Source organism: Salvelinus alpinus, chromosome 36, assembly GCF_045679555.1.
Source record: "Salvelinus alpinus chromosome 36, SLU_Salpinus.1, whole genome shotgun sequence".
In the NCBI taxonomy this organism is placed as follows: domain Eukaryota; kingdom Metazoa; phylum Chordata; class Actinopteri; order Salmoniformes; family Salmonidae; genus Salvelinus; species Salvelinus alpinus.
Genome location: NC_092121.1, coordinates 8,613,192 through 8,635,730, shown reverse-complemented (window position 1 = coordinate 8,635,730; position 22,539 = coordinate 8,613,192). Strand labels below are relative to the sequence as shown.

At 41.4% G+C, this 22,539-nt stretch overlaps 3 protein-coding genes across 6 annotated transcripts in view; 1 reads left to right on the top strand and 2 right to left on the bottom strand.

Moving 5' to 3' along the window:
- LOC139564786 (formin-like protein 1) overlaps positions 1-7,786 on the bottom strand; it is a 16,065-nt gene extending 8,279 nt beyond the window's left edge. Inside the window, exons 1-5 of the mRNA XM_071384602.1 lie at positions 7,610-7,786; positions 2,392-2,475; positions 1,740-1,826; positions 1,375-1,448; positions 932-1,015 (exon numbers count right to left, since the gene is read on the bottom strand). Coding sequence (XP_071240703.1) covers positions 932-1,015; positions 1,375-1,448; positions 1,740-1,826; positions 2,392-2,475; positions 7,610-7,786 — 506 coding nt within the window. The remainder of the gene's footprint in view (positions 1-931; positions 1,016-1,374; positions 1,449-1,739; positions 1,827-2,391; positions 2,476-7,609) is intronic.
- On the top strand, positions 7,666-18,151 carry LOC139564788 (max-like protein X). 3 transcript variants are annotated; one of them, XM_071384606.1, is made up of 9 exons: positions 7,666-7,801; positions 9,556-9,611; positions 11,325-11,361; positions 11,494-11,583; positions 11,941-12,050; positions 12,255-12,357; positions 12,555-12,654; positions 16,077-16,278; positions 16,587-18,151. In XM_071384606.1, exons 2-9 carry the CDS (start codon positions 9,570-9,572, stop codon positions 16,641-16,643), a joined length of 741 nt encoding a protein of 246 aa, XP_071240707.1. In that variant the 5' UTR covers positions 7,666-7,801; positions 9,556-9,569; the 3' UTR covers positions 16,644-18,151. The 3 variants fall into 3 exon arrangements, with proteins under 3 accessions (XP_071240707.1, XP_071240706.1, XP_071240708.1); XM_071384605.1 differs by having other exon boundaries at positions 7,678-7,817; XM_071384607.1 differs by lacking the exons at positions 7,666-7,801; positions 9,556-9,611 and adding an exon at positions 9,634-9,914 and having other exon boundaries at positions 11,081-11,361.
- Positions 18,107-22,392, bottom strand: LOC139564791 (homologous-pairing protein 2 homolog). Of its 2 annotated transcripts, XM_071384608.1 has the most exons (8): positions 22,263-22,392; positions 21,951-22,051; positions 21,768-21,857; positions 19,198-19,309; positions 18,973-19,118; positions 18,842-18,895; positions 18,517-18,576; positions 18,107-18,338 (listed from the first exon to the last, which is right to left on the bottom strand). In XM_071384608.1, the coding sequence occupies exons 1-8, from the start codon at positions 22,282-22,284 to the stop codon at positions 18,282-18,284; spliced, it is 642 nt and encodes a 213-aa protein (XP_071240709.1). In that variant the 5' UTR covers positions 22,285-22,392; the 3' UTR covers positions 18,107-18,281. The 2 variants fall into 2 exon arrangements, with proteins under 2 accessions (XP_071240709.1, XP_071240710.1); XM_071384609.1 differs by lacking the exon at positions 21,768-21,857.
- Between the last annotated feature and the right edge of the window lie 147 nt (positions 22,393-22,539).

Below are 22,539 nucleotides of genomic sequence, written 5' to 3'. Positions count from 1 at the left end.
CTGTTCAGAGGAGACTGCGTGAATCAGGCCTTCATGGTCGAATTGCTGCAAAGAAACCACTACTAAAGGACACCAATAATAAGAAGAGACTTGCTTGGGCCAAGAAACACGAGCAATGGACATTAGACCGGTGGAAATCTGTCCTTTGGTCTGATGAGTCCAAATATGAGATTATTGTGAGACGCAGAGTAGGTTAACGGATGATCTCTGCATGTGTGGTTCCCACCGTGAAGCATGGAGGAGGAGGTGTGATGGTGTGGGGGTGCTTTACTGGTGACACTGTATGTGATTTATTTAGAATTCAAGGCACACTTGACCAGCATGGCTACCACAGGATTCTGAAGCAATACGCCATCCCATTTTGTTTGCGCTTAGTAGGACTATCATTTGTTTTTCAACAGGACAATGACCTAAAACACACCTCCAGGCTGTGTAAGGGCTATTTGACCAAGAAGGAGAGTGATGGTGCTGCATCAGATGACATGGCATCCACAATCAGCCAACCTCAACCCAATTGAGATGGTTTCGGATGAGTAGGACCGTAGAGTGAAGGAAAAGCAGCCAACAAGTGCTCAGCATATGTGGGAACTCCTTCAAGACTATTGGAAAAGCATTCCTGGTGAATCTGGTTGAGAGAATGCCAAGAGTCTGGAAAGCTGTCATCAAGGCAAAGGGTGGTGACTTTGAATAATATAAAATATAAAATATATTTTGATTTGTTTAACACTTTTTTGGTTACTACATGATTCCATAAGTGTTATTTCATAGTTGTGATGTCTTCACTATTATTCTACAATGTAGAAAATAGTAAAAATAAAGAAAAACCCTTGAATGAGTAGGTGTGTCCAAACTTTTGACTGGAACTGTATGTCTCATTGATATTGTACGGGATTCTGTTAAGACAGAAGGGGATGCTGCAAGGGATACTCACGAAGCGTCACACTGGGCGTAGGACAGGTAATCCACCAATACATCCAAACCCTGGTTCTCTTCATTCAGAAACTCCTGGGCCCAGCTATATAGAGAGAAAGAGAATTAGAACACGATACTACTTTAAGGACACTTGAGTCAGTCGTACTGACTGATGGGATAACTGTGGGACCAGTACTGGTCAAACCTAACATAGCAGGCGTAAAATAAATGCCTGAAACTGGTCTTGACGAGAAGAAGAAAGAAAAAACTGTCAGGGGAGGTTCTCATCTGCACTGTTCAACCAATCGAGTAAATGTGGAGGAGGAGTTAAGATGGAGTGTCGCCTTATTAAAGTCCAAAAGCGGAAATTGCATCACAGGCTCTCTTTCCGATTTCCCCTGAAAACCGGAACATCTGGTTGTTGGGGACTCGGCAGAGGCTAATCCTGGTCCAGTCACTCACCCAATATGATTAGTGCGGAGGGAGATCTCCAGCTCTCTCAATACCTGGGTGGACTCCTGGACCCGCCTCTTGAACTGAAATAGGCCAAAACCACACAGAGAAGCTCTATGAATGAAGGAAACGCACAAACCTTTATATCAGTAGTTCAGAAGTTGTTCTAATGAGACTGGCCTTATATTACTTATACTACTGGCTCAGTGTCATAAAATGCAAAGACATACTACTACTGTAGATGTAATATTGGTATCCCATTGTTCCAAAACACGTATATTTAGTTCTTGAAATCCCTGGCGATGGGGAAAATGACTAGAAGCTCTATGAACGTGAGCAGGGGGGGGGGGGGGGGGGGGGTACTGTACACCCACCCTGCGGGTCACTCCTCCTTGGTCCTGATAGAAGCTCTTGATCTTGGTCAGATAGGTAGAGGGAGGGTTCTTCACCTGGAACCGCTCCTGACCACACAGAATGGAGGGAGGAAGGAGAAGGGGATGAGAGGAGGAGGGGGAGTGAGAAGACAAATGACACAGTCAAACACAACGAGCACCGCAAACCACTCTGTTACCATGCCAACCTGCTGAAGGGAAACGTGCTTACCACAGGAACCCATCAGAGGTGTAGTGTTTTGCTAGAAGACTATATGACCTTTTTGCACTCTAACCTACATTACATATTGGCAACCGGACACCAGCAACACTTAATCTCAGATACAATCATGGGTTACTCTTTATTTTAACGGTCGGTAATAAACCATTTATAAGGCATTTATAAAAACATTGCACACCATTTATGGTTAGGGTTAGGTATTGGTTACGGTTAAATAGTGCTCTCTTTAGATTAGGGACTGCAAAAATACTTTACTTATGATTAGTAAATGGCTTATAAATGTGGGAGTAATGATTAATAAATGGTTCATTACAGACCGTTGAAATAAAGCGTTACCCAATCATGTAGAACTGTGTACTAGTGCATGAACCAATCACCCCATATAAGGCGCCCAACAAGACGCAATGCTCTTACCTGATCACAGATCAGCTCCCACTTCTTGTCATTGTCATACTGACTCAACAGCTTCAGCTTGTCTGGAGGCAAGTTCATATAGCTCTGAGAACAGAATAAGGTGCACTTCAAAAACCTACTTCAATAATGACATGAAACTGTTACTGTGATTACAACTGGGGCCTTTGGGGATCTTGTATTTAAATGAACTCTGAGCGGTCTACAACGGCATGTTACTCAGTAGACTTCAATTAAGCAGTGCCTGCATAATAATATCATCTTACATAATATCATCTTTTTTTTTTTTTATCATTTCTTTCTTCAATACCAACCAGCCAACGTTCTTGTGCACATTGTCATAACGCTTCCTGTTCATGCCATGCTGTTCAAATGTGATCAGAAACCACAGATGTCCCCACCAGAGGTATTAGTGAACGCTATCATCATCCTACACCCCGGAGATGACTCACTGTTTACATGTATTGCTGGTAACTAATGGAAACCATCTGTGAGCATGTATCACGTCTAGTCATGAGCATTTTCAAACACATACGGATAATGCTCCTCCATTCATCATTGAACGTAGCGGGCCTATACAGTAGTCGTTTAGCCATGATCTGTTTGAGTGAGTTGCAGGTGGATTTAACCTGATTGATTCAACAGTTACTCGTCTCTTTGACAAGTGAGCCACCTGGCCCTTTCTACGAGAAAATATGGTGTGTTTGTATCACGAGAAGCTGATTCAACTCTGTCATGCCCATTGATTAACATGGGAAAATACAATAGATTTTTTTAAGCATCATTCTCATGTGACACGTCACACACAATAACCCCATAGATGTTGCCGGCCAAACTAACCGCTAATGAAAGTTGTTTATTTAAGGCATCTAAGACGAGCGATGTTTTAGTCGAGGCAGTCTTGGGCCTACTAAGAAAGGGTGTGGACTGTGGTTAGATATGCAGAATTGAATGTTCTCAAGCAACAGTTTGTGGCTTCCTCTTAACACGTTAACAAACACTTGAGGTTTGACATGTGCGCCCCAGTTAGTGTGGGCTTTGCTGGGGACATAGCTATAGGGTTTGGGTGGGGTACAGTATGGGAGGGACCGATGGTGGATTTTGAAAGACAAGCAACAGAAAACCAAATGTAGACCATGTGTATGTGAATATGCGCTGTACATACACATGAGGTTACTCATACCCACACATACCCACTCAGAAAGACATATACTCTTATGTGCGCATGGTTTGTAGACATGAACGCATGCGCACACACACACCTACATTTTTGAGTATGTGTCGTTCCATTTGAGGCCGGTTGGATGTACTGCCAAATTCTGTAAAACGACGTTGGAGGCAGCTTATGGTAGAGAAATGAACGTTCAATTCTCTGGCAACAGCTCTGTTGGACATTCCTGCAGTCAGCATGCCAATTGCACTCTCCCTCAAAACATGTGGCATTGTTGTGTGACAAAACTGCACATTTTAGAGTGGCCTTTTGTTGTCCCCAGCACATTACACACCTGTGTAATGACCATACTGTTTAATCAGCTTCTTGAGATGCCACATCTGTCAGGTGGATGGATTATCTTGGCAAAGGAGAAATGTTCACTAACCGCTTGCAACCCAACTTCTTACAACTTTTGTTAAATCCAGCGACATAAAGGGGATCTCTATTGCCGACGGAGATATAATCATCAGTCAACTTGCAGATGACACCACCCTTTTTTGAAAGATGCTGACCAGATTCCTAGAGCATTCAATGTGATAAATATTCTTACCAAAGCATCCGGTCTTTGCCTAAACCTTAATAAGTGTCAATTGTTTGCTGTTAAAGACCGTGTTTTACCCTCTATATGCAATATTCCAGTCAAGGAAGAAGTAACATACCTTGGGATTACCATTATCTAAGGATCAACAGGAAAGATGCTTATTCAATTTCATACCTATTATGGAAAAAAAAATTAAAATTTGAACCATTGGTTGCAGAGGGATTTATCCTTGAAAGGTTGAGTTTTGCTTTCTAAAGCTGACGGTATCTCCAGACTTACTTATGCAGCCCAGTTCCTATATCTTGACAACAAAATAGGTAAACCGGTTGACCAAATGCTTTTCAACTCCGTCTGGAAAAATCATACACATTATATTAGGAAATCTGTCGTTATGAACACATGAATATGGTGGTGTCAAGTTTTTAGATTTTCCTACTTTGAATAATACTGATAAATTGGGCTAAACATTTCTTAAAGAATTCTTAAGGAATTTCATCCCTCATTATATCTTCACCTGTTTTGGTGGCTTCAATTTTATGTTACTTTGTAACTATAACATTGATAAGATTCCTACAAAATTAGTATTCTTAGAGTGGTTGTTAATATATAAACATATTTTTTCCTGCATAGGTATTTCATTTGGAACAATAGGGATATTTTGTATAGAAACAAGTATTTATTTTTTAAGAACTGGTTTAATAATCATATCCTGCTGGTTTGGCCACTTTTTAATGCAGAAGGATCGTTACTCAATTAAGAGGAATTTTTATCTCGTTACAATATCCCTGTTACACCTAGAGAGTTCGCCATAGTCTTTGTTGCTATTCCATCTGGAACTCTCATGTTGTTTAGAGGTGGAACCAGACCACACCTTCTTGACCTACCCCCAATTAATCCAGTTGACTCTCCAATAGGAAAAATGTGTTTCTCCTTGCTCCCTCAGAACAACAGATCTATATGTGCCTTATTTCAAAGGGATATTGTATCTATTCCTTATGTTATCAGCTGTCAGAGCAGCTTACCGATCACTGTACCTGTACACAGCCAATCTGTAAATAGCACACCCAACTACCTCATCCCCATACTATTACCTACCCTCTTGCTCTTTTGCACCTCAGTATCTCTACTTGCACATCACCATCATCATCATCATCTGCACATCTATCACTCCAATGTTAATGCTAAATTGTAATTATTTCGCCTCTATGGCCTATTTATTGCCTTACCTCACGCCATTTGCACACACTGTATATAGACTTTTTCTAATGTGTTATTGACTGTACGTTTGTTTATTCCATGTTTAACTCTGTGTTGTTGTTTGTGTCACACTGCTTTGCTTTATCTTGGCCAGGTCGCAGTTGTAAATGAGAACTTGTTCTCAACTGGCCTACCTGGTTAAATAAAGGTTAAATAAAAAAATACTGTGGTACCCGTATAGGGTCTCTAAATTGAGATACTGGTCATTTTGCAAGTAGAAATACTGGTGTGCAAAAGTAAATAAAAACAAGTATCAGTCATAATACCCATAAAACCTATCAGTCAAACAAGGAAATGGTTCCAATCGTTTTTCTAACATACATTTTTCCCATAGGGGATTTTTAGAAACAATTCAAATAATGGCTGTGTTTCGTGTAGGTTTACCCTGCCTTGACATTTTGATAACCATGTAAATCTTTCCAGGACAAGGTGACTTTAAATCAATACATTTGCCTGCATTTATCCCCCCCCCCCCTCCCCCAATTATTTACTTTTAATACTAATTAGCTGCTAATTGGGCTATCATACAGAACTACAAATGCCATGATGATCTGGACGAGACCACCAAATCAAGGCAAAGGTAAGAATCTCTGGATTAACTATCTAACGTTAGCTACATTTTAAAATTAATAAATTGGCTCCATTTCTTTAAATTGATAATTATGTGAATGGTCTTGTGCAAGTTTTAAATTGACACAATACCTGTTAGCAAAGGTGTCAGCTAGAGATGACATGCAGGAGCTTGCATGGATTTGTAGTCTTGCATGATGTCTACTTTGATGCTAATTAGCATTTTCTAATCTGAGCTTAAATAGAGCCGAATATATTGATAAAAGTCACCTTGTCCGAGAGAGATATCAAAACGTCACGCCAGGGTAAGCCTACACAAAACACAGCCCTTATTTTAAGTGTTTCTAAAATTCCCTATGAGAAAAATGAATGATGGGAAAATGATTGGAACCATTTTGCTGTTTGACCGCTAGGTTTTATGGGTATTATGACACTTCCACTGTGGGGCTCTATTTAGAACCCTAGGGGAAGTCCTGTTCTCAGTTGCAACAGGTTGTTCCATTCTTACTGTCACCCTGAGCCTGGAAATTCCTCTCAAAAAATAAACATGATTACTTAGACCTAATATCTCCTCTCACACATTGCCACATACCTAAACATTTCTGCTTGTGTGAGTGCTATAAGTGGCGTATTAGGTCCGTTTAAAATCTAGACTAGAGAAGGTAGCATTTACCTTTGATGCATGCAGGCTGTCTGTGCAGTGTGATAACTATTAGCTAATATGTGTGTGGTACAGACACTTATTTAGCCTAAGCCATTTCCTGCCCACTATCCTCTCTACCGGCCTGCTCTTTCAGAGCATGACCTGACTTCCTCTGTCTTTCAGACATAAAAGTAAAAGAAGGTGTACGCATGGAAAGATAGTTTTACTGCCGTGATGACACGTCTTTCGTGTGTCTCCGTATCTAGTGCCGAATATGTTTAGCATCACATTTACCAGAGGTTTATCTAAATGTGTGATTCAAACTGCTTGCGCTACTCATGACTGACTAATAGTTTCTACAGATTAGGCCTTGTTCCCCTGAGATGTCCTGCTTCTTTTGTAAAAGCAGCCATGCTTCTAGTATTGGATTGATAGCGTTATGTTGTCCTCCATAGGTGTTAACTGATGGGAAATGACATGTTGAAATATTTGAGAAACATTTGCCTTCCTGTCTTAGTCTTGTGGTCTCTCTCATGCAAAATCTATTGCTCAATCCAGCACTGTGCCTTTATGGCGCCTCCGGTTCATCTAAGAGGGAGGACTGCAGTCGAAGGTCTATGAGATCATTTGAACACGGGCTGAGCAGACAGGCCAATTTCAAAATATTTAAAAGAGGATGTGAGCTTTTGGATGGGATTGAGGCCAACAAAATGTCAGCTCTCTTTACTAACATGACTGGCTGCAGTGAGAGAGACGGCATTGTTTTTCAACAGGAACCAGAATTACCTTGACAGAATAATTCAAATGTGAAGCTTAATGTATTTTCTCTCAGACATCTGGCACCGTGCATATTTGAGTGAGTGATTTCACCTGTTCCTTTTGATATCAGTGCAATACAAACAGTAGGTGTGTGATGCATCTAAAATCCTGTGTGATGTGTCTGTGTTTCTGCGTGTTGATATGCATGATGTTTCTCCCCTCCTGTCCTGCCACTCACCAGAACCACACTGAAGCGCTCCTCCAGCTCGTCCTCTGGGGGCACGGGCAGCTTGGGGGGAGCAGACTGCTTCTTCTGCAGGGTCGGGGTGGGGTCACTCAGGCCCGTTCCTGACCCCACAGAGTGCTTGGCCTCCCTGCCATCTGCCTGCTCTATTCCCCCCGCCGCATTCCCCATCACCAACCTGACCAGGTAATCCAGGGGAAAGGTAAAAAAACTCTTTTTTAACTGGAAGTGCTAGTAGTCCTAACTCCTAAACAGACTCCAACTCAGATGTCTGCAAACCTGTCCACACTGAAAAAAGTAGCTAGTTAGTTCCAATGTAGGGCAGTCCAATGAAGTTCCCAAAAAAAAGAGAGAAGGTGAATAAAAACAGGTCTTGGAGTCCTTGGCCCTTCAACGTCTCCGAGAAATTAGGCAGGTGGATGGAACAACCACTGGCCTACGGCAATTGTCTTGGTCCTGAGGTGAGGATGTTTGATGGAGCAACATATTTCCTTCTAATCCCGTATCTCTTCCACTGTCCTCACTCTCTGCTGGATAACAGGTGTTACTATGAGAAGAAAAAAAATCGGACCAACTTGAAACCTGAAAAGTGGTGCCTGTTGAAGCGAGATGTTGTTTTTACTATTTAACTGTTCATAGTTCCTACAATGAGCTCAGCACAGACAGGCAGGGCACGGGTGTTACAGGAAGGAGAGGGGAGTTTGACGCAGTCGTTGCAGCAGAGGCTGAAACCGCATAACCAGAAAAAGCAGAAGAGTAACTTCCTGCTGTGTGTGAGAGAAACAAAACTACAAGGGGGTGGAGTAGGGTGGAGAGAGGAGACTGAGGGTGTGAGAAGCAGAGAGGGTGTGGTTGGAGAAGATGGACAAGAGAGTAAAGTGTAGTCGGTGGAAAAAAGAAGGGATAACGGAAGACTAAGTAGGGGTATTGGGCCCATAGTCATATGAGCTATGAAGAGTCATATGAGCTATGAAGCCTTGTGGATGGTCGGTGCAGGCCAAATGGTAGAGGGTGGATTAAGTAAGGTGTTTTTATCATTACTTTCTTGACTTTCCATCGTTAGGAAACCACCGCCAGAATATAGCTTGTGGAAATGTGAGTGCAGTTGCGTTTTACCCAGTGTACCCTCAAATAACATTCCAAGAGCGCTACCCTGTGTCAGCTATTCACCTTGCTACCCCTAGTGAAGTCAAGGCAAAATTGCCCATGCTGTTACCATGTGGTGGTGAATCAATTGCTGACAATCAGAACATCAACAAGGTCTTAGTGGACACTTTCTACCAGATTGACTAATGTCACTGACTGGCCACTCACCAGTGTTGCAGAGCAAAATCAGTTACTGGTAAAAAAAAAAAAACAGCAGCAGGCCTACTTCCAGATATGAGGAGCCTATGACTGCGTTCAGACAGGCAGCCCAATTCTGATCTTTTGGCCAATTACATCAGATCTTCATCACATCAGATCTTTTTCAGAGCTAATCTGATTGGTCCAATTAGTGAAAGCAATATCAGAAATGTGCTGCCTGTGTAAACGCAGCCATATGCAGCGTTCAAAAAAACTGGGAACTCGGAAATCTCCGACTTCCGATTTGAGTACGTTCAAAACAACTGAGTACTCTGAGTAAAAAAACGAGCTCCGAGTGGGAAAAAAACGATTTGAACGGTCATCCAATACGGAATTCCAACTTGGGAACTCGGGCCTCTTTCTATATATCCGACTGTCCGACCTGTAGATCACTGACGTGTAGACCTGTAGATCACTGACGTCATGATTTGACCGAGTTTCCCGTTGTTTTGAACGTGGCAATAGATCCCTACGGCCTATAAACATGCTCACTTTCTTTCACTTATTTGAGGCCGTATGTCATACTGTGTGAACCAGCAGAGGGCGTAGTTCCCTTTCTCTAAATTGTTTTTCCACCGCATGACGCTCTCGAACAGCTGCTGATTCCAAGATGACGGATCCTACAGCATCGCCGGAGGATCACTGGAACAAAGTAAGCTTGCTAGTTTAGACAAATATATGAGATGTGAGGACAAATAAGCGGTGTATGACACTGTCATATTCGTAGCAAGAATAGTGTTGTTAATTTGCTACAATTGGCGTGTTAGCTAGCGCTTTTGTTTATGACTCCTTTCAAGCTTCTTCCCCTTTCGTTACGGTTCTGTGACGGTCAACTACTGGCTAGCTGGGCAACTTGTAGCCTAGTCCTAGTGGACCAGACGGGTGATTTGCAAATTCACCGTCTGGGTGGACAGTGTTTAATTCTGCAAATGTTAAAGTCATTATATATCCACAGGTAAGTTAATAAATCAACTTTACAAAACGCTGTTGGTGTGTTCAGATTGCGCCCACGTCACGATGTACTTGTACGCAACGCATGTTTGCCGAGGTTGTGTACATGTTTTTGCCAAAAATACTTGCCATATTTCAGCCTTGTCTGCTCTGACCGCATAGGAACGTGGGGGTTACTAGTAGCTAGCTGCCACCTAGCAGTGGTGTACAAATACTTTAAAGGACTACTTAAGTTGTTTTGGGGGGTATCTGTACTTGACTTTAATATTTATATTTTTGACACTTTTACTTCACTACATTCCTAAAGAAAATAATGTACTTTTTACTCCATACATTTTGCCTGACACCCAAAAGTACAAGTAACATTTTGAATGCTTAGCAGAACATAACAATTGTCAAATTAACACACGTATCAAGAGAACATCCCTGTTTATCCCTATTGCCTTCGATCTGGCGGACTCACTAAACATGCCTCATTTGTAAAGATATCTGAGTGTTTGCGTTTGGTCCTGGCTATCAGTAAAGAAAATGGTGTGGTCTAGTTTGCTTAATATAAGTTTGCTAGTTAGTTTGCTTACTTTTGATACTTAAGTATATTCAAAACCAAATACTTGTAGACTTTTAAACATTCTGCCTACATTAATCAAATCAGTGGTGTATTCATTCCGCTGATTTTGTTCCTTAAACAGAAGCAAACGAAACGGGAATACCTGTATTTGACCAATAGAAACTCGTTTTAGTTGCAGAACATAACTGTTTGGACAAATGATTACACCCCAGGACTACTGGCAGTGGAGTTTGTTTATTCATATTGCTGTGTTTGGGGATTCGATTTAAAGTGAAAGTTGATTGAATTAGTTTTGGAACCGGTGCCCTGTGCAAAGTCCACGGTGAAGTCTAGAATCCTTCTCTACCTTTCAGCCGACTTCTGCCGCGTTCACATTCTAGTCGAAACTTGTTGAACGCGGCACGTTTATAACTTAAACCAGTTAGCAAGTCTGACATTTGAGTTTCCTAATTCAGACTAGCACGTGAATGCGGCAGAAGTCGGCTGAAAAGTAGAGGATTCTGTTTCCACATGCAAAAGTGATTGCTTTTGATAACATTTCATCTGCCTTCCCATTGAAAACTTGTTTGAAAATGTAAAACATATTTGGACATATTTTATAGAAAAGAGATTGTATGTTTCTGGATGACGCACCATGCTGCCTTGTTGACATGACCAAGCAGCACAGATTACTGTTCCATCTGAGAAGGGAGCTCCTCCCTCACTGCTTTTACCCGTGCACGTCACCGGTGCCCTGCGGCTCAGCATCATTGAATCTGCCCATTGAGTGAGACGGGAAAGAACCTGTTCTCACCTCCTTGTCCACCGTTTTATTCTCTCCTGTCAACACCTGCCATGGCTGAACAGAACGACGGGGCTTTCAGTGACAACGGATTTGACCCCAGTGAGTAGTATCCTTAGTCCTAATTGTTGTTTTACCAAAACAGACAATCTATAGCTAGCAGGCTACCAGTCCTGTGGGCAACTGTTGATTAGTAATTGAATGGTGTCTGAGCTCTTCATGTTCTCCATTAAGGTTTGTTTACTGAGAATGCAAGGAAGGGTACTGTGGTCTCCAGGGCTAACAGCATTGGGTCCACAAGTGCCTCATCAGTACCAAATACAGGTACTGTGGTGTTTGTCATTTTATGTTTAGACAACATGTGTTAGGGAGTATTTTTAATCTGCGACATGGTGTGTGTACTGTATGACTAAACGGTTTGTGTATGTGAGGCAATGCTGCATATCTATTTTGTGTCCTGATTCAGAAACAACTATTTTATTCGTTGTCTTACTCCCTACCCCACTCTCACTTCCACTCTATTCTTTCTTGTTTTTTTTCCTCTATTGCATTTCCAAGTGACCTAGTTCGGTTGGGCGTTGTCCTGCGCTCTCATTGTCCAGTGCTTTATTTTAGCTTGATGTCAGCCTTGAGACCTAGGGAGGTAGACTGAAACACCTGCTCTTCCTCTCCTCACTGTAGATGATGAAGACAGTGACTACAGGCATGAGACCACATACAAGGAGTCCTACAAAGACCGGCGGAGACAGGCACACACACAGGCTGAGCAGAAACGACGGGATGCTATCAAGGTTTGGCCTCCGATGGGGAGCGGAACAGGAGTGTAGATCATGGGGAGGAGGGTGGTTGTGAAAAGGTTGAAAAATACAAACGATTGGGGGGGGGCTTTGGACAGAGGGAGTTGGTGACTCTGATCTCTTCTAAAAAATTAAGAGGTTTCTTAGGTGACCAAATGTAATATTTTTGACAATTCTAAAATCTGTTTGGCTCCACAGAAAGGTTATGATGATCTTCAGTCCATAGTGCCCACCTGCCAGCAGCAGTCTGAGTTTGCCGTGGGGACGCAGAAGATCAGCAAGGCCACAGTGCTGCAGAAAAGTGATGTATTTTATGTAGACCGTTGTACTTCTCAACCAGAAATGTACATCAAATTGGCATTCTGACCTGTCTTTTTATAATGTCAACATACTATAAATATTTATAAAGGATCCTACCCTTAGCTGGAATTTTCCTCCCTGATAGAAATGCTTTGTCCAGAAATCCCTGACCGGTTGTTTCTGTGTCTCCTGCTGCAGCTATCGACTACATCCAGTTTCTGCACAAGGAGAAGAAGAAGCAGGAGGAGGACATGTCTATGCTGAGGAAGGAAGTGATGGCACTGAAGATCATGAAAACGTTAGTCGCAGGCCAAAAATCTGTTACTACAGTGTGATACAGTAAAGTGTCAAAGCAGAGAGGGGAGAGCTGCGGGGTGAAACCATTAAAGATATTAGCTGTGCTAGATTAAATATGTATCATTTAGGTTAAGCGACCCTTCAAGGATATGTTTAATTTACCTAATAACTCATGCACGTGTGTCCATGGTGGATTGCATAGGCTGTATCAGGTCAGCCCTGGCAGACGGGCATTATTGAAGAGGGAAATGCTTCAGCCCACACTTTGCTCCAGCAGAGATAAGTCCAGGAAAACAGTCAACGGGGTTGGTTTTACCCAAACAACAATTGGGATGTGACCCTCAGCGTATACTGTGGAGGGAGACCCCTCATACAGGAACATCTGAATTGATTGAGCTGCCATCTAATCATTTATTTTCCTGAAGAGGCACAGAAGCCTCATTTTATAAGTTTTGAATTGTGCAGTCATTTATGCTATTTGACAGCATCAGGGTTCTACGCTGACCTTTTTTCACAAGGAGCACACATACGCCTAAGTTGAGAAATGTAAGCGCGCACAAAGAAATTTAGACGCGCAATTAGAAATGAGGTTTTAAAGCTATAATCCAGCATTTTCTAGGTGTACTGGTGCACCTAAATTAGAATTCCAGGTCGCACAGCAAAAACTTTTTTAGGAGCATATGCGAGTAAAATGGTTGCTCTGTAGAGCCTTAAACATGTACTACCAATACGACGCTATCATAGGTGTGTAAATATGATGATATTAACACTATTGTCAGTAGCTAGGTTTCCATCAATTTCATGCGAATAAACTATGCACGTTTTCCCACCAGAGATGTTTTTCAGGCAAGTTAACTTGTTGCAGATAAAAGGCTGTGCGTGATGACGTAGTGCACATAAAAATACCTTTTTGAGGTAAAATTCCGATGAACTGAAATAAAAAATACAGGTTAAATGGGTTTACATCGCATTTTCAACTCTACTGATGGGTTTCTCAACAAAAAAATGGTTTAGTGAGTTCCCACTGGTATTGGCAGTGCGCTCTAGCCAACAGCTCGCAGATACAGGGAGGGTTTAGGCTACATGGCAGCTTTGTCAAACGGCAGCTCGATATTGATTGGAAAGGAGCATCAAGCTCATCGACTTGCACTTTCACCACCCTGTGAAGTTCAGAACTTATTTAATCTGTAGCCTAATAAACGGCATGCTTTCCCAGTGCGTTATAGTGGGACGACCACACGTCATCGCATGACTCCAAGTTTACTTCGATATGATGGATATTATCTTAATATTTGCTCATTAAAAGCTTTTCCACTGACATTTCCCGCATAATACATTTTAGACACAAGATTCCACTTTGTCTAGCGTATTTGGTTTTGTCTGCATTTTGGAAAGTTTACTGACACATTTTCTGTTTCAATCAAGCCTGTCGTGACTTTTATTTTTTCCTCAACCTGTACATTACGCTCATTAAAAGGTTGGATGGAAACCTGGTTAGAAATGATCAGATGTAGTCGAACAGGTTACTTCAATAAGGCCTGAGGAGGTGTGGCACAGTGCCTGGATGCAGCCCTTAGCAGTGGTATACAGTGTCTTCAGGAAGTATTAGTACTCCTTGAATTATTCCACATTTTGTTGTGTTAGAACCTGAATTCAAAATGGATTAATTATACAGTACCAGTTAAGTTTGGACACACCTACATTTTCTACATTGTAGAATAATAGTGAAGACATCAAAACTATGCGATAACACATGGGATCATGTAGTAACCAACAAAATGTTAAACAAATCTAAATATATTTTAGATTCTTCAAAGTAGCCATATGCTGAGCACTTGTTGGCTGCTTTTCCTTCACTCTGCGGTCCAACTCATCCCAAACCATCTCAATTGGGTTGAGGTCGGGGGATTGTGGAGGCCGGGTCATCTGGTGCAGCACTCCATCACTCTCCTTCCTGGTCAAATAGCCATTACACAGCCTGGAGGTGTGTTGGGTCATTGTCCTGTTGAAAAACAAATGATAGTCCTACTCAGCCCAAACCAGATGGGATGGCGTATCGCTGCAGAATGCTGTGGTAACCATGCTGGTTAAGTGTGCCTTGAATTCTAAATAAATCAGTGTCACCAGTAAAGCACCATCACACCTCCTCCTCCATGCTTCATGGTGGGAACCAAAAATCTCAAATTTGGACTCATCAGACCAAAGGACAGATTTCCACCAGTCTAATGTCCATTGCTCGTGTTTCTTGGCCCAAGCAAGTCTCTTCTTATTGGTGTCCTTTAGCAGTGGTTTCTTTGCAGCAATTCAACCATGAAGGCCTGATTCACGCAGTCTCCTCTGAACAGTTGATGTGTCTGTTACTTGAACTCTGAAGCATTTATTGGCTAATCTTTTACCAGATAGGGCTATCTTCTGTATACCACCCATACCTTGTCACAACACAACTGATAGGCTCAAATGCATTAACAAGGAAAGAAATTCCACAAATGAACTTTTAGCAAGGCATATGTGTTTAATTGAAATGCATTCCAGGTGACTACCTCATGAAGTTGGTTGAGAGAATGCCAAGCATGTGCAAAGCTGTCAAGGCAAAGGGTGGCTACTTTGAAGAATCTCAAATATAAAATATATTTTGATTTGTTTAACCCTTTTTTTGGTTACTACATGATTCTATGTGTTATTTCATAGTTTTGATGTCTTCACTATTATTCTACAATGTAGAAAATAATCAAAATAAAAACCCTGGAAGGAGTAGGTGTGTCAACTTTTGACAAGTACTGTGTGTGTATATTATTTTTTCACCAATCTACACACAGTACCCTATAATAACAAAGTGAAAACATTTTTGTAGAAAGTTTAGCAAATTTATTGAAAATGAAATACAGACATGTCTAATTTACGTAAGTATTCACACCCCTAAGACAATACATTAGAATCCCATTTTTGAGTCTTTCTGAGTAAAGTCTCTAAAGAGCTTTGCACACCTGGATTGTACAATATTTGCACTGTCTAATTGGTTGTTAATCATTTTTACTCCTGAACTTATTTCGGCTTGCCATAACAAATGGGTTGAATACTTAATGACTCAAGACATTTCAGCTTTTAATTTTTAATTTGTTTGTAAAAAAATATATATATATAATCTCAATTGAATCTATTTTAAATTCAGGCTGTAATATAACAAAAGTCAAGGCGTATCATAACTTTCTGAAAGCACTGTATTGGCTGTATACCATAAACCACCAGGGTGCCTTATTGCTATTATAAACCGGTTAACAACATGAATATAGCAAGAAATATGTATTGTGTCAAACCCATGGTATATTGCCTGATATACACACGGCTGGAATTCTGTTTCGGCCAATTAGCATCCGGTACCCAAACTACCCGGTTTATAATACGTGTTTCACCTGTGTGTTGTAGGAACTATGAGCACATAGTGAAGGCCCACCAGAACAACCCTCAGCAGGGGGAGGAGCAGGTGTCAGACCAGGTCAAGTTCAGCGTGTTTCAGAGCATCATGGACTCACTTTTCCAGTCCTTCAGCAGGTCTGTGTCTGTGGCCAGCTTCCAAGAGCTGTCCGCCTGCGTCTTCAGCTGGATCGAGGAGTACTGCAAGCCTCAGGTAGGACACTCAATATGCACTCAATGTACTGTACTGCTGGGGGATTCTCGCTGCTGGTGGATGGATGGCGCACCAAATCATCTATGATTTTAAGGTAATGGTCTTTATATGTGATAGTCATGGCATTTTAGTGTATTTTCTGCTCAAGGATGGTATTTTGGACTTCCGTCTGACCCCAACAGGTCAAAACTATCACCACTGTAGGCTTTAATTGACATGCCAGCCACCCTGTCTTGCTCTGAGGATTGATGACTATGTTGAGTTGACAGCTGTGTAAGGTAATCCGTTTGTCCTCTTTTCCTTCATAGACATTGCGTGAGTTTGTGGTGGGAGTTCTCCGGCAGCTCAACAGCCAGCCGTATTAATGCAGTCCAGGCGTAAACTCAGGACAGGAATCTCCCCTCAGGGATGGAGCCGGGGCCTACCCTGGGTTCTCAGGGTCTGGCAGACCTCAGATCTGGCAGACCTCAGATATAGTCTATCGTGTTCCCTCCTGGCCTGCAGCATTTAAATCGTTAACGCTTACTCTACTCACCACCAGTCTGCAGCAGCGTTGGGTGTTTCCTGTCTAGTCAGGTCAAATCCAGCCCAGCATTCTGTGGTTTTAGTCATCAGGGGTTTTGGTTGCAGAACAGTTGTGTTAAACAAGGCAAATGGCTACTTGCTTGTAAACGTTCCCTAATGTTTACATTCACCACAAATCAGGGGTTGGAACCACATTTAATTTTTTTATTGTTCCATTCCAAACCTCTTTTTGTTGTTCCAGTGTTCAAACCAGTATAAAGTTCTGAACCGGTTCGAATCAAATCCAAAACAGTCATGAGTTAAAATATTAAATTCAAACAAGTTGTGATGGTATTTAAGAATTGTTAAATGTTCATCATTGATTGTGATGTTATGATTGCTGTTGTGTCCGTGTTGTGACAGAATCAAGCATATTTGTAAGTGTTACTGCAGCTTTTCGCCTTTTCATCATCTTTATTGGCAAAAAGGCACGGTAGAATAGTGATTCATGAATAGTTCTGTATTAGACATGGTTTTTAAACAGAATCTCTGAACCAAAAAACTCTGGCCAGGATTCAATCAGATTAGCGGTAAACGCAGAGCTAATCATTGCTTTTGTTTAGGTGGTGTTGGAGGTGTAACTGTGTTTTTAAAAATGTATTTAACCTTTATTTAACTAGGCAAGTCAGTTGAGAACAAATGATTATTTACAATGACGGCGTTAGAGCTGTCAAATCCACAAGAAGCTCCTGGCGTTAACTATAGCTGGCATTGCCATTGGATGCACCAAGTCGCATTAGTAGAAAGCCCTTGCAGCAGTGTTACAAATTATAACAGTGAAATGTGTGATAAATCCCGATTTCGTTTAATGATTGTCATTTCTATATAGCCTACACATTCTTGTTCTGAACTTCTAAGGTGGATGGGATATAAGGACGGGTGTGGTTTCATGACAATGACCGCAAGAGCAGCCGCTTACCAATTTGACAGCTTTAACAGTTACACCACCTAAACAAAAGCAACGTGTTTGTCGGCTGATGCAGGTTGCCGCAGATCTGATTGAATCCTGGCCTTAAAACAGTCAAGAATGTTAAAAAGTAATGTGAAGAATTTGGTGATTTATTTTGACAATAAGCTCAGGAGAACTTGTACCAAATGTTTCAGGACCTTCTGGTAAACCTAACAGATGTGAATGTTTAATCTGTGTAATCACCAGACTTTAAAAAGGGATCATTTTATACGACAAGTATTTGTGCTGGTATAAATAAATCAGGTCTACTGTTACATATTTTTTGCTGATTTGGACAAGAATTTGATGGAAGTATTTCATATGAATGATTTTTAATTGGAAAATAAACTTTCAAGTATACACCTGTACAAGGTATTTTATTACAAAACATTACAAATAGTAATGAGATATTCCTGGAATGAGTTGATGGCATTATACTCCCTCAGAATTGACATTCAAGTCAAAAGTAAACAAAGATCCTCCAACATTGTCAGGTACTTGGCAAAGTCACTTTACAGTCCTCATCAGTCTCCACGCCAACTTCTTCCTAAACAGAGAACACAAAGATGCTGACATCTCAGATATGACAAATAGAGTAAACATGATAGGCATTTGTCTGCCTCTGTCATGGTGATGAACAATATCTAGTTTCCCAAATAAAAACAATAGAATTGATGTGCAGAACTGTGTCACTGTAGATCTGTATGTTTTGCAGAGCATCTTACCAGAAATTGCTTCTTGGTCTTGGGGTATCCCTCCAAAATGGAACCCATCATGTCAGATGCCTGAGAGGAGCAGAGACCGATTCAGACTATTTGTTCTGGTTTATCCTGCTCTGACACGAATACCCGTACGGCTTTGATCAAGTAAGGGCTCTATTCAATCCAAATTGCGGAAGTACAGAGCGTAAGGCAATGTTCCCGCGTTTAGCGGAGACTGCATTCACGGTAAACGATGCATGTCTACTTGATCGGAAATGACCTTTACATTTCATCACGCAATCTGGATAAGCAATACAGCTGGAATAGAGCCCTAAAATAAATAAATCACCAGTCTCTTCCTCTTCTTCCACTCTTTCACGTAGAGATGTCTCTCCTTGTAAACCTGAAGGAAAGACGCATGAGCACAGTATATGGAAAAAAAGTTTTGTATTTGAACCCAGGTCTGATTGTGACCCATACCATCTCCTTCTGCTCTGGTGTGACATGATTGGTCGCTGAGTTGATCTTCTCCAGGCGCTCCCTGTAACCAGAACACCCTTCTTCCAGCTCCTGGATCTCTGACATCATTTCCTCTGTGGTCAGGGAGCTGTTGAGCTCCTTCAGCTCTGCAATCAGAGATAAGAGTATGTCGGATAGTCCAGTGTGTGGGAAGAGTGCTGATAGTGCCAAAGAGGGGAGCCCTACCTGCATCCAGCTGTCTGCAGCCCTGAGAGATAGCCTGCACCTGTGTGCTGAGGTCAGAGATGCGACTGTCGATGGCCTTCAGATCTGCCTCACTCACCTCTGCAAACTGGGCCTGTAGGTAGTCAAGGACATTCTGGTAGTTACTTTTACCGGTTAGGTTTTTTTATTACTATGTGGTACATTTTCACAACTCTAAGTTCAAAACTCAAAACAGATCATCAAAAAGGCAGTTAACACATTTTCAATTGACTATAACACAAAATCAGTCACTTTTTCACCAAACTTCACACTGCTTTACTACAATTGTATTGGCCAATACAGAACTGTAATAGCCATAATATATACATAGACACTTATCCAAAGTGACAAAGGTCCACACATTTTGGTATGTGTCCCCAGTGGGAATCGAATCCACAACTCTGTTGTTAGTGCCACGCTCTTATGAGCTGAGCCATGTACAGGACCACTACAATACATAAGTACAATACTGTAAAATACTTGATAATACTTATTACAATACAGGTGGAAGATGTATGCTGCCATCCCCATGAGAGTACCACCCTCATTCAGGCCATGGATGAGGCATGCAATAATTTAAATCCAGATCTACAGTACCAGTCAAAAGTTTGGACACACCTACTCATTCAAGGGTTTTTCTGAATTTTTACTATTTTCTACATTGTAGAATAATAGTGAAGACATCAAAACTATGAAATAACCCATATGGAATCAAATAACCCAAAAAAGTGTTAAACAAATCAAAATATATTTTATGAGATTCTTCAAAGTAGCCACCCTTTGCCTTGACAGCTTTGCACAGTCTTGGCATTCTCTCAACCAGCTTCATGAGGTAGTCACCTGGAATGCATTTCAATTAACAGATGTGCCTTTAAGTTAATTTGTGGAATTTCTTTCCTTGTTAATGCATTTGAGCCAATCAGTGGTGTTGTGACAAGGTAGAGGTGGTATACAGAAGATAGCCCTATTTGGTAAAAGACCAAGTCCATATTATGGCAAGGACAGCTAAAATAAGCAAAGAGAAATGACAGTCCATCATTATTTTAAGACATGAAGGTCAGTCAATATGGAAAATTAAGAACTTTGAAAGTTGGTGCAGTCACAAAAACCATAAAGCGCTATGATGAAACTGGCTCTCACAAGGACCGCCACAGGAAAGGAAGACCCAGAATTACCACTGCTGCAGAGGATAAATTCATTAGAGTTAACTGCACCTCAGATTGCAGCCCAAATAAATGCGTCACAGAGGCCAAGTAACAGACACATCTCAACATCAACTGTTCAGAGGAGACTGCGTGAATCAGGCCTTCATGGTCAAATTGCTGCAAAGAAACCACTACTAAAAGGACACCAATAAGACTTGCTTGGGCCGAAACACGAGCAATGGACGTTAGACCGGTGGAAATCTGTGCTTTGGTCTGATGAGTCTAAATGTGAGATCTTTGGCTCCAACCGCTGTGTCTTTGTGAGACGCAGAGTAGGTGAATGGATGATCTCCGAATGTGTGGTTCCCACCATGAAGCAGGTGTGCTGGTGCTTTGCTGGTGACACTGTGATTTATTTAGAATTCAAGGCACACTTGACCAGCATGGCTACCACAGCATTGTGCAGCGATACGTCATCCCATCTGGTTTGCGCTGAGTGGGACTATCATTTGTTTTTCAACAGGACAATGACCCAACACACCTCCAGGCTGTGTAAGGGCTATTTGACCAGGAAGGAGAGTGATGGAGTGCTGCATCAGATGACCTGGTCTCCACAATCACCCGACTTCAACCCAATTGAGATGGTTTGGGATGAGTTGGACCGCAGTGAAGAAAAAGCAGCCAACAAGTGCTCAGCATGTGGGAACTACTTCAAGACTGTTGGAAAAGCATTCCTCATGAAGCTGGTTGAGAGAATGCCAAGAGTGTGCAAAGCTGTCATCAAATTGTAGCTACTTTGAAGAATCTCAAATATGTTGATTGGTTTAACACTTTTTTGGATACTACATGATTCCATGTGTTTTATAGTTTGTAGAACACAAAAACACAAAAATAAAGAAAAACCCTTGAATGAGTAGGTGTCCAAACTTTTGACTGGTACTGTATGTCAGGCTTGGATAGAAAAGTATGAACATTTGATGTTCAGTCAATTGTTATGGGTAGTGCAAGTGTATTGCCTAATGTGAAAACAGTAGTCATTTACAGTAGTGTAGCATACTACATTCAAAGGGCAATTTTGAAACATCTTACATTTTCTGCCATTGGAGTATGTTAAAATAACTAAATTGAGAAAATATCATTATGTTGTGTTTTGGTGATCAAACCAATGTACTCATTTCACAGTAAACTTATGTTGGACCAATGGTTGTGTGGTGAAAGAGGTCTCCAAACAAAATGAATGAAGGGTATTTTTACAAATTCCCCACATACTTGTGAAAATAGCACCAAAGAGAGGGAAAAAAAACGAATCACCAAAACAGAAAAGATTCAGATCAGCAGTGGCTCCATATTTCCATCAACATATACAATACGCATTGACGTGCTGCTCTGATACTCAGCCTGGATCACCTGATCAGCAAAGTAGATCTTTTGCTTCCCATAGGTTTTCTCTTTGATCTTCCCTTCCAGTGCCAACTGTTCCATGGCTTTAACCACAGCCTACCAGGATAGGAATGAGTAATCAAATATACATTTTAGTTTATACATGCTGAAAATCATGTCACTGGCTGAGAACAGTTTATCCTTTCTCACCGTCTTTCCCAGGCCGTGCTGCTTCTGTAAATTGTTAAAGACATCTTGGGCACTGTAAGGACGGTTCTTCTCGTTCAGGTAAGCAAATATGACTGTTAAACCTGACAATAAAAACACAAAACAGTGACCTGTATAACTTCTAGCTGGTGTATGGATTTATCAGTGCAGGTGAGTGTCAGTGTGCTAGCTTGCTGTACTGCTTCTAACTTGGCTAACGTTAGCTAAATCGGTTAGGAAAACGGCTGTCATGTTTGGCAACATACTAGACGCAATCAATGTAGCAACCAGGTAAAATAATATTACAACTCATACCTCCGTTGTCTTTTTTGCTCATTTTCTTTATTCCGTGAGCTATAAGCTATCGCTAACTAACTAATGCTAGCTAGCGGTGCAATAATTATTTACCTATCTTGAGTTTCGCGCGCCGTGATGCATTGTGGGTGTCCAGGCTTTACATACGTCATATCAAAACAAAAGCTTGTTTTCATCACCCTCCACCTCTGTGCAAGACGGCCTGGGACAACTTGAGTATGTATGGACTCTCGAGCAGTGCATGAAATAAGCGCCAACAACCAACCAAAAATGTCGG

Bases quoted from the DNA above. Each gene is read 5' to 3' on its own strand.
- LOC139564791 (XM_071384608.1), bottom strand. From the start codon at position 22,284: ATGAGCAAAAAAGACAACGGAG. The intron at 22,052-22,262 runs GTATGAGTTGTA...TTTTATTGTCAG, and splicing joins GAGCAAAAAAGACAACGGAG to GTTTAACAGTCATATTTGCT. The intron at 21,858-21,950 runs GTGAGAAAGGAT...CTATCCTGGTAG, and splicing joins AGCACGGCCTGGGAAAGACG to GCTGTGGTTAAAGCCATGGA.
- LOC139564788 (XM_071384606.1), top strand. From the start codon at position 9,570: ATGACGGATCCTACAGCATCGCCGGAGGATCACTGGAACAAA. The intron at 11,362-11,493 runs GTGAGTAGTATC...TTCTCCATTAAG, and splicing joins TGACAACGGATTTGACCCCA to GTTTGTTTACTGAGAATGCA. The intron at 12,358-12,554 runs GTGATGTATTTT...CTCCTGCTGCAG, and splicing joins GGCCACAGTGCTGCAGAAAA to CTATCGACTACATCCAGTTT.